This window comes from Artemia franciscana, chromosome 20, assembly GCF_032884065.1.
Source record: "Artemia franciscana chromosome 20, ASM3288406v1, whole genome shotgun sequence".
Lineage (NCBI taxonomy): Eukaryota > Metazoa > Arthropoda > Branchiopoda > Anostraca > Artemiidae > Artemia > Artemia franciscana.
Window position 1 is genome coordinate 16942659 of NC_088882.1, and position 10359 is coordinate 16953017.

Sequence of the window (10359 nt, forward strand, 5' to 3'; positions counted from 1 at the left end):
GGACGCAGGGAAACAACTACAACGGGGACGCTGGGGGCACAGGCGGGATATATAATTGACGACTGAGACACAGGGATTGTTTGAATAGAAATTACAGACCGGGACACAAATGACAACCGGGACACTGGGACACAGGGAATATAAATGACGACCGGGACACTCAAAGAGAAAATACAAACTGGGACACTAGGACACAAATGACGACCGGGACACAGGGAATTTAATGCTATTTATATGCACAGACAATGGGACAGCGAAGAATGTTGTATATTCGCATGTTTTACGTAGTTAGAAATATATATTTATATATATCTCTATTCACAGGTGGGACACAGCTACAATGGCGCGTAACTAATATGGCGCGTAACGACTTACGCGTGCGGGGGGGCTTGGGGGGGGGGGCGCGAAGCGCTCCACCAACTAGGTGTTGGGGTGGCGCGAAGCGAGTTGTGTGTATGCATGTTTGTTTGTTTGTAAAAAAAGCGTTTGCATATGACGTCATTATTAGTACATAAGGCTTTGTATATGCACAGACATATAAATATAAATGCTATTTATATGCACAGACAATGGGACAGCGAAGAATGTTCTATATTCGCATGTTTTACGTAGTTAAAAATATATATTTATATCTATCTCTATTCACAGGTGGGACACAGGGACACAGCTACAATGGCGCGTAACTAATATGGCGCGTAACGACTTACGCGCGCGGGGGGGCTTGGGGGGCCGCGAAGCGCCCCACCAACTAGATGTTGGGGTGGCGCGAAGCGCCACCCCAACAGCCAGTATATATATATATATATATATATATATATATATATATATATATATATATTTATTTAACTCCGTAAAACTTGCGAATATGCAACATTCTTTGCTGTCACATTGTCTGTCAATATAAATAGATTGTCAGGTTTACCAACTCTTGAGTCCGATTGCAAAACGATGACTGGTCAAACATTTTCAGATCAATTGCTGGCAATTGGAAACGGAAAGCTCCCAGTAGACTCAATTTCAGGACATATACAACTACCTGCTGATTTCTGTAATTTGGTGACGTCCAAAAATGAATTGATTGAAAAAGTATTTCCGAATATTCTAAAAAATTATAAAAATAATAAATGGCTAAGTGAAAGAGCGATTCTCGCACCCAAAAATATAGACGTCCACGAAATCAACAATATTGTTTTGACCAAGATTCGAGACCAGGCAGTCCTTTACAAGTCAGTCGACACAGTTTTGGAACCAAATGAATCTATCTGTCTATCTATCTATATAAAAACGAGTTGTGTGTATGCATGTTTGTTTGTTTGGAAAAAGAGTGTTTGCATATGACGTCATTATTAGTACATACAGCTTTGTATATGCACAGACAATGGGAAAGCCAAGAATGTTGTATATTCGCAATTTTTACGTAATTTGAAACACATATATAAATACTAGCTGTTGAGGTGGCGCTTCGCGCCACCCCAACACCTAGTTGTTGGGGGCGCTTATATATATATATATATATATATATATATATATATATATATTATATTATATATATATTATATATATATATATATATATATATATATATATATATATATATATATATATATATATATATATATATATATATATATATATATATATATATATATATATATATATATATATGTTTTTAACTACGTAAAACTTGCGAATATACAACATTCTTTGCTGTCCAATTGTCTGTGCATATAAATGGATTGTCAGGTTTACCGACTCTTGAACATGCAACATATAATGGTCCATGGGAAAACAATCCGTATTCAGATCTATACCTCATGATTCTAATGATTGCTCTTGAGCTTTGTTGATGGTGATTGCTAATCGACGATTCCCTGTGTCGCCGTCGTCATTTATATATCCCCCTGTGCCCCCTGGCGTTCCCGTTGTATTTGTGTCCCTGTGTCCCCGGTGTCCCGGTCATCATTTGTGTCCCGGTGTCCCGGTCTGTATATACATTCGTTTTTGAATTGGTCTTTTTTTTAGGTTTTAGTTTTTTATCTTTTTTAGTTTTTTTAGTTATACCTCATGATTCTATTGATTGCCTTTGAGCTTTGTTGATGGTGATTGCTAATCGAACATTCCCTGTGTCCCCGTCGTCATTTATATATCCCCCTGTGCCCCCCGGCGTCCCCGTTGTAGTTGTGTCCCTGTGTCCCGGTCGTCATTTATATTCCCTGTGTCCCGTTCGTCATTTGTATCCCGGTGTCCCGGTTTGTATAGGCTATACATTCGTTTTTGAAATGGTATATGATGAAATAAATTTTTGCATTTTTCCCCTTTTTTTCTTTTTATTTTTTTTTTGGTTTTTACTTTTTTTTAGTTTTTTTAGTTTTTTTTCTTTTTCTTTTTTTTATGTTTATTTTTTTTAGTTTTGTTTTTCTCCTTTATTTCGCATTTTTTTTTCCTTTTTTTATTTTTTTTCTTTTTTAGTTTTTTTAATTTTTTTATTAGTTTTTAGTTTTTTTTTTTTTAGTTTTTTTGTAGTTTTTACCTTTTTTTAGTTTTTTTTTTAGCTTTTTTTACTTATGTCCTGGTCGTCATTTATACTCCCTGTGTCCCGGTCGTCATTTGTGTCCCGGTGCTTTGTTGATGGTGATTGCTAATCGAACATTCCTTGTGTCCCGGTCGCTTTCTCTTTGAGTGTCCCGGTCGTCATTTATATTCCCTATGTGCCGGTGTCCTGGTCGTCATTTGTGTCCCAATGTAATTTCGTAATTTCGTCAGTCGAGAACATGACGTCAGTCAACACAGAAACATGACGTCACCTGATCCACAGACACACAGACAGACAACCTATTTTTATACATATAGATATCTATATTCACAGGTGGGACACAGGGACTCAACTACAATGGCGCGTAACTAATATGGCGCGTAACGACTTACGCGCGCGGGGGGGGGGCTTGGTTGGGCACGAAGCAACCCACCAACTAGGTGTTGGGGTGGCGTTTCGCGCCACCCCAACAGCTAGTATATATATATATATATATATATATATATATATATATATATATATATATATATATATATATATATATATATATATATATATATATATATATATATATATATATATATATATATATATATATATATATATATATATATATATATATATATATATATATATATATATATATATATATATATATATATATATATATATATATATATTTATATTTGAATTCCTGTGGTTTGTTATTTTGAGCCGAGCTATAGTGACTGTTCTGTATAAATTTCACAAAAGAATGCGGTTGTTTTCTTATCAGTTCCGCATACAGAAATACGACTGTACAAAAAGAATTTAGTAGAATAGTTACTTACCAAATCTTCTAAAGGGAGTTAAGCATGCTTCATTTACTGTGAAATATACATCCACAAGAAACCATATAGCAACGAAATAGATGTAGATGTAAAAACTCTAAAAAATTAAACTCGTTTTCACACTCGTAATCCATATACAATACATAAACACACGGCTGTGCCTAATACAAATCATTTAATTAGTTAAAGAGTAAGACCTCCCAATAATGTTGCAGATAGATGTTAGTTTTCTATGCACAAAATGTAGCAATGATGGATTTACCCTGACGATAAACAAAGGAGCATTCAGGGTTTCATGAATTGTCGGCACTGCATCAATTCACGGGGAACAAAAATGTATTTTTCCCCGGGCAAATAGGGTAGGGGCAAAAATATATTTGTCTAAATCTTGTTCAGATTAATGTTCATTCATTTTCATTCATGTTCATATGTTAATCATACATAAATAACATGCTAAGTATAATTATATCTGTCAGAGATACAAGCTCATTTTACACAGTTAAAAACAAGTAAAGAAATGCACAGACAGTCAATCAAAGAAAGACATGACAAAAAAAAAAGACAAAAGACGTAAGATTTATTACTCACCACGCCAGAGTAGACATCCTACCGGACAGTACCGACACGGTAAAATTCTAGTTGAGTGACTTCTTGCTGTCTCGGAAAGGGGTTAGGTTAGGAAAATGAAACTTTCAGGGATGGGTCTGCAGGCTAAAGTATGTCCCGGGATGGTATTTTAAAGTACCCACCTCCACTCCTTTTCCCTCTAGAGGGCCCTGAAATTCGCCTACATGACAGGTCTATACCTATTGAAAGTTAGACAAAACAACATTTTACCTTAATTTTCAGTTTCCTCTGCCTTTAGTTCTGAAAAATGCAATTCCTGTTATTTGAGTAGAATTCTGAGCCATATCAATTTTTTTTTTAATTTAGGGAATGTATTTGCATATCTTTAAAACCTTATAAATTGGGATTGAGCAAGGTTGTGAAGCTGAAGACAATTTTCTTGTACTTCATTCAAGCAGAAGATGTATTGTGCAAGGTTTCTCTCTTATAACACACATATTTTTGAAGGTCGTCAAAGGTCAGGGCCCTCTAGAGGGAGAAGAGGTGGAGGTAGGTACTTCAAAATACATTCCCGGGGCATACTTTAGCCTATAGACCCATCCCTGAAAGTTTCATTTTCCTAGCCTAACCCATTTCTGAGATAGCAAGAAGTCAATCAACTGGAATTTTACCGGACGACACACAAAAAAAAGAAAACAGATATTTTCAACAAGCAATTGGGCAAGAAGAGGGAAATCCAGACCCCATCGAAGGATCACCACTTGCATAGTTTGCGTACATTATTAGTTAAATTTGAAGCTGATGCTGCAACTAGAAACAAATCAAAAGAAAAGGAACAGCTATATAGTGTTAGGAGATTATGTTTAACTTTTAACAATAACGAATTAATATCTGCCAGTTCAAACAAGAGGGGTTTAAGAGGGGTTTAATTTAAGGTTTAAATTAGGAAATCACAAGATTCAAAACTTTTCAAGTTATCAATTCACCGCAAATTCTTTATCATCGTATTGTATAAGAATTTATTTTGTTAAGCTTGCAATAAGTTTGTTTTTATATCGCCTTTGCCTCAATATCTTTCGATAAAGCTATGTTAAGTTTTAAAAGCTGCATATTTCTTAAAAACAACATTTTAGTGTGAGGGTGCATGAGTTAAGGGGGTGGGAATATAGCTAGAGTCAGGTTTTACTTATGAAATAGCAAGATTCACAACTTTCCAAGTTATCAATTTACACCAATTTTTTTATTATTATGTAGCATAAGAATTTGTATGTTATGCTTGGAGTAAGTTTGTTGTTCTATACCAATTTTGCCTTATTCTTTCGATAAAACTATGTTAAGGGTTAAAAAATTATATTCCTTAATTTCTGGTTTAGTGTCAGCGTGCATAAGTTGGTGTGGGATACAGCTTTAGTAGGGTTATAACCTAACCTACACACGCGTGTTTGAATGAAAAAACCACAAGAACCATAATGTGTTTCTAGCTGTTAGAAAATATCGGCTGCAGGTGCCCGGGGTGCAACATGTTGGTTATGGGTGTCAGGGTTAGTTATAGGTTAGTTGTAGCTCTTCGTGCTGAGTGGATCTTGTACTTTTAGTGGTCAAACCCCCACTCCCCTTAACTCATGCATCCTGACACTAAAATGTGTTTTTTAAGAAATATGTATTTTTGTTAAACCCTTAACATAGCTTTATCGAAAAATGAGGTAAAATTTATGTCGAAAACAAAATTATTGCAAGCATAACATAAACATTTGTATATGCTCTAATAATAAAGGAATTTGCTGGAAATTACAGTTTTGAATCTTGATATTTCATAGGTAAAACTCTAATCTAACTACCCTTTAATTCATGTACCCTGACACTAAAATGTGGTTTTGAAGAGATATTTTTTTTTTAATCCTTAACATAACTTTATCTAAAGATTAAGGCAAAATTGATATAAAAACCAGCTTATTGCAATATAATATAAAAATTCTTATACAACCTAATAATAAAGCAATTTGGTGTAATTTGATAACTTGGAAAGTTTTGAATATTGCTATGTCATAGGAAGATGGTAAATAAAAAACTTGTTATAAGCATGACATAAAAATTCTTATACAATATATTAATAATGAAATTTAGTGTAAATTAATAACTTCGACCATTCCTCTTTACTCATGCACCCTGACACGAAAATTAAGTTTTTAAACAATATGTATTTTTTGACTCTTAACATAGCTTTATCGAAAGATTCAGGCAAAATTGATAGAAAAAACAAACTTATTGCAGGCATAATATTAAAATTCATATACAATCCAATGATAAAGAAACATGTTTTAAATTGATAACTTGGAAAGCTTTAAATCTTACTATTTTATAGGTAAAACCCCACTCTAGTTGTATCCCTAATCCCCTTAGCTCATGTACCCTGACACTAAAATGAGCCTTTGAAAATAATTTATTTTTCAACCCTTAACATAGCTTTATCGAAAGATAAAGGCAAAATCGATATAAAAACAAAGTTATTGGAAACAACAAAAATTCGGTCAATGTTCCTATTACCTGAACAATTGCTTAGGGTGATGAATCTATTGTAAATAGATTCATTTTGACTTTTTGAACATCTTGTCTCTCTTGCAAAACTACCGCAAACTCACCGTTATGGAGTTATTCAGGCCCAAATATCCTGTATTTACACATATAGAATTGCAACCATTTCCGTTTTCGCTGATTGGATATTTGAAATCGCGAGTTTGTAATAGTTTATAAACGAATTTGGGCTATATATTTGCACATCAGGGGGGTGGGGGTAAAGCATAGCATATATTAAATACGTGATCTAACTATTGCTTTATTTAATATATGCTATGCTTTACCCCTTCCCACCCTAATGTGCAAATATATAATAACTCCATAACGGTGAGTTTGCGGTAATTTTGCGAGAGAGAAAAGATGTTCAAAAAGTCAAAATGCATCTATATCAGGTACTAGGAACATTGACCAAAAATTCTTATACTATCGATTGATAAAGAAAATTTGTGTAAATTGATATCTTGGAAAGTTTTGAATCCTGCTATTTCATAAGTAAAAGCCAACTCTATCCATATCCCCACTCCCTTTAATTCGTGCACCCTGACACTAAATAAAATTTTAACATAGATTTATTGAAAGATTAAGGCAAAATTGACCTAAAAAACTTATTACAACCGTAACATAAAAAATCTTATGCAATCTGATAATAAAGAAATTTAGTGTAAATTGATAACTTGGAAAGTTTTGTATCTTGCTGTTTCAAAGATGAAACCCTACTCTAGCTATATCCCCACTAGCCTTCACTCGTGCACCTTGGCACTAAAATGAGATGGTTCAGAAAAATATAATTTTTCAAACACCAAAAACAAGAAGAACAATAGGGAATTTTTTAAGACAGTGGGAAACAAATTAGAATGAATATTTCCGCCCTATGTCCAAGCGCCGTCCTCAGCAATACAAATAAGAAAAAAAAAACTTATAAGAGGATAAAATCAATAAAACTAAAATGAACAGTTTTCAAAAACATTCCCAGCATCTTCACATCAGCGAAGTTCAACCAGGACTGATAAATAAATTGTTATGAAACAAGGCAATTCATTGAAATGAAAGAAAATGATTTAAAAACACACCAGCCCAGCTTTTTTCGCTGCTGATCTTATAGGTCTGTTTGTGACAGGTTCTATGTTAATAGGTATTATTAACACATATAGATCTTATATATATTTTTTTTTAACCCTTAATATAGCTTTATCGAAAGATTAAGACAAACTTGATATAAAAAGAAACTTATTGCAAGCATAAAAAAAAATCTTATAAAATATAATGCTAAAGAAATTTGGAGTAAATTGATAACTTGTATAGTTTTGAATCTTGTTATTTCATAGGTAAAAACCTACTTTAGCCAGAGCGACACTCCCCTTAACTCATGCACCCTGACACTATACTGAGGCTCTTAAGAAATATAATTTTTTATCCCTTAACATAGCCTTATCGATTGATTAAGGCAAAATTGATTAAAATACAAACTTATTGCAAGCATAGCATAAAAATTCTTATAAAATCTAATTAAAAAGAAATTTGGTGAAAATTGATGACTTGGAAAGTTTTGAATCCTGCTATTTCACATTTAAAAACTTACGCCAGCTATATCCCTACTACCCTTAGCTCATTCATCCTGGTACTTAAATGTAGTTTTTTAAGATTTTGTTCTATGCTTTAAAAAGATTTATTGAAAGATTAATTGACATAAAAATTTTTTGCGAGCATAATGTAAAAATTCTTACACAATCTAAAAATAAAGAAATTTGGTGTCAATTGATAACTGGAAAATTTGAATCTTGCGATTTAATGGGTAAATCGTCACTCCCCTTAACTCTTGCACCTTGACACTAAAATAAGTTTTTTAAGAAACTTATGCACCTTGCACCTTGACACTAAAATAAGTTTTTTAAGAAATATGTATTTTTTAACCATTAACATAGCTTTATCGAAATATTAAGGTAAAAGTGATATAAAAAACAAACTTATTGCAAGCATAACATAGAATTTCTCATACGATCTAATAATAAGGAAAATTTGTGTAAATTGATAACTTGGAAAAATTTGAATCTTACTATTTCATAGGTAAAATCTTACTCTATCTAAATCTCCACTCCACTTAACTCGTGCACCCTAAACTAAAATGTGGTTTTTAAGACATATGTATTTTATTAGTTCTTAACATAGCTTTATACAAAGTTTAAGGCACAATTGATATATATATATAAAAAAACTTATTCAAACTGAAAGCAAGGACCAACATTAAAACTAAAAACGACCAGAAATCATTCTTTATAAGAGGGGGTCGCCTCATCCTCATTACCTCACTTTTCATGATAAAGTTTAAGAATTTTTGAAAAGTTAGTTATCCAAATTAAACGATCCTAGTGTTTCAGGATTTGTTGTTCAAGAATTTGGATAAAGCGTGTAACATTAGTATAAAGAGCAGGGTATTGAGGAGGCAGTCCTTCTCATAATTCCATTTCTAATCGTTTTTCAAGTAATGCCAGAAAACCCACCTCCTCCTCCATAGAAATTCCCCCGTCCAAGAAAGATTTCTCCAAGGACAGCTCCCCCGCGTAAAATAATCCACCCAGTAAATTATCCCTGTACAATCCCATCCTCGCTGCAAATTCCCACCAGAGAGTTTCTCGCTTACGATTCCATCTGAGAAAAATCTCCTTAGCATACTTTCATTCGAAAAAACAGTAGTTTTTCATTTAATTTACAATTGTGTTTTAATTCAGGAAATCACCTCTGTGCGGAAAGTTTTTCCCAGACCCCCTCTAATGGAAAGTTTCTCTCTCTTAAAATTTCCCTACAGAGCGAATAACCACAACTATATGTAAACAATGGGCAAAGTTCAAAGCTTGCAGCCCCTCCCTACGGGGCTTTGGGTGGCCAGGTCAGCCTGGAAGACACATTTACTATATCTTTCGGTTATGCCGAACAAAAGGGCTATCTCAAAATCCTGATCGAACAACCTTGGGAAAACAGGGCCGTGGAAGGGGGGCTTGCTGCCGTCCAATATTTTTGGACATGTATCTATTGTTGCAGCCCCTCCCTACGGGGCTTTGGGTGGCCAAGTCAGCCTGGAAGACACAGTTACTATATCTTTCGGTTATGCCGAACAAAAGAACAATCTCAAAATCCTGATCAAACAACCTTGGGAAAACAGGGGCGTGGGAGGAGGGCTTGCTGCCGTCCAATATTTTTGGACACTTAAAAGGAGACCAGAAATCTCCATATTCTCAATCAAATGAGCCCTTTCCTGATTTTCTAGGATCTCTGGTTTGATACGATCATTTCTGGGAGAACAAAACAAACAAACCGAACAAAACAAACACATCCGTGATCATTCTTCTGGCAAAAAAAAAGAATGTAAAATTCCATTTTTTTTTGTATTTAAGAGCTTAAAACCTCTACAATAGTGCTTTCCAACTTACTGAACTTGATGGTGTCATTTTCATTAAAATTACTTCATTTTTGTGTGGGGGTATCCTCCCTTTTCAAAAATTCGGCAAATTTTCTCGTGCTTGTAAAATTTGATGGGTAACATTAAACTTGATGAACCTTATATATTTTTGATAAGCATCACAATCCAATTCTTTTGATGTATCTATTGTTATCAAGACCCTACTTCTTAGCGTTTCTGTTACTGTTTAGCTGCATCTCTTCTTACTCACAGTTCGTTACCACGAACTGTTTTATAAAACTTGTTTGTAAAGTTTGTAGGCTTTTTGCATCAGTTAGGTCATTTTTTCCTGGTGATGCGCTGCTCAAGTCATCCTCGGATGCAGGAAAATTTTAAGCTTATGCTGTGGGAGGCCTTGGGGCTGCCTGGGGAAAAACAAAGGCAGACAAGAGGGCTGGTTG

The 10359-nt window shown here is 34.1% G+C and overlaps 1 protein-coding gene across 1 annotated transcript in view; it reads right to left on the bottom strand.

The window, feature by feature from the left end:
* Window positions 1-10359, bottom strand: part of LOC136039819 (proton channel OtopLc-like) — a 97325-nt gene that overhangs the window by 70596 nt on the left and 16370 nt on the right. The window contains exon 4 of the mRNA XM_065723726.1: window positions 3364-3460. Coding sequence (XP_065579798.1) covers window positions 3364-3460 — 97 coding nt within the window. The remainder of the gene's footprint in view (window positions 1-3363; window positions 3461-10359) is intronic.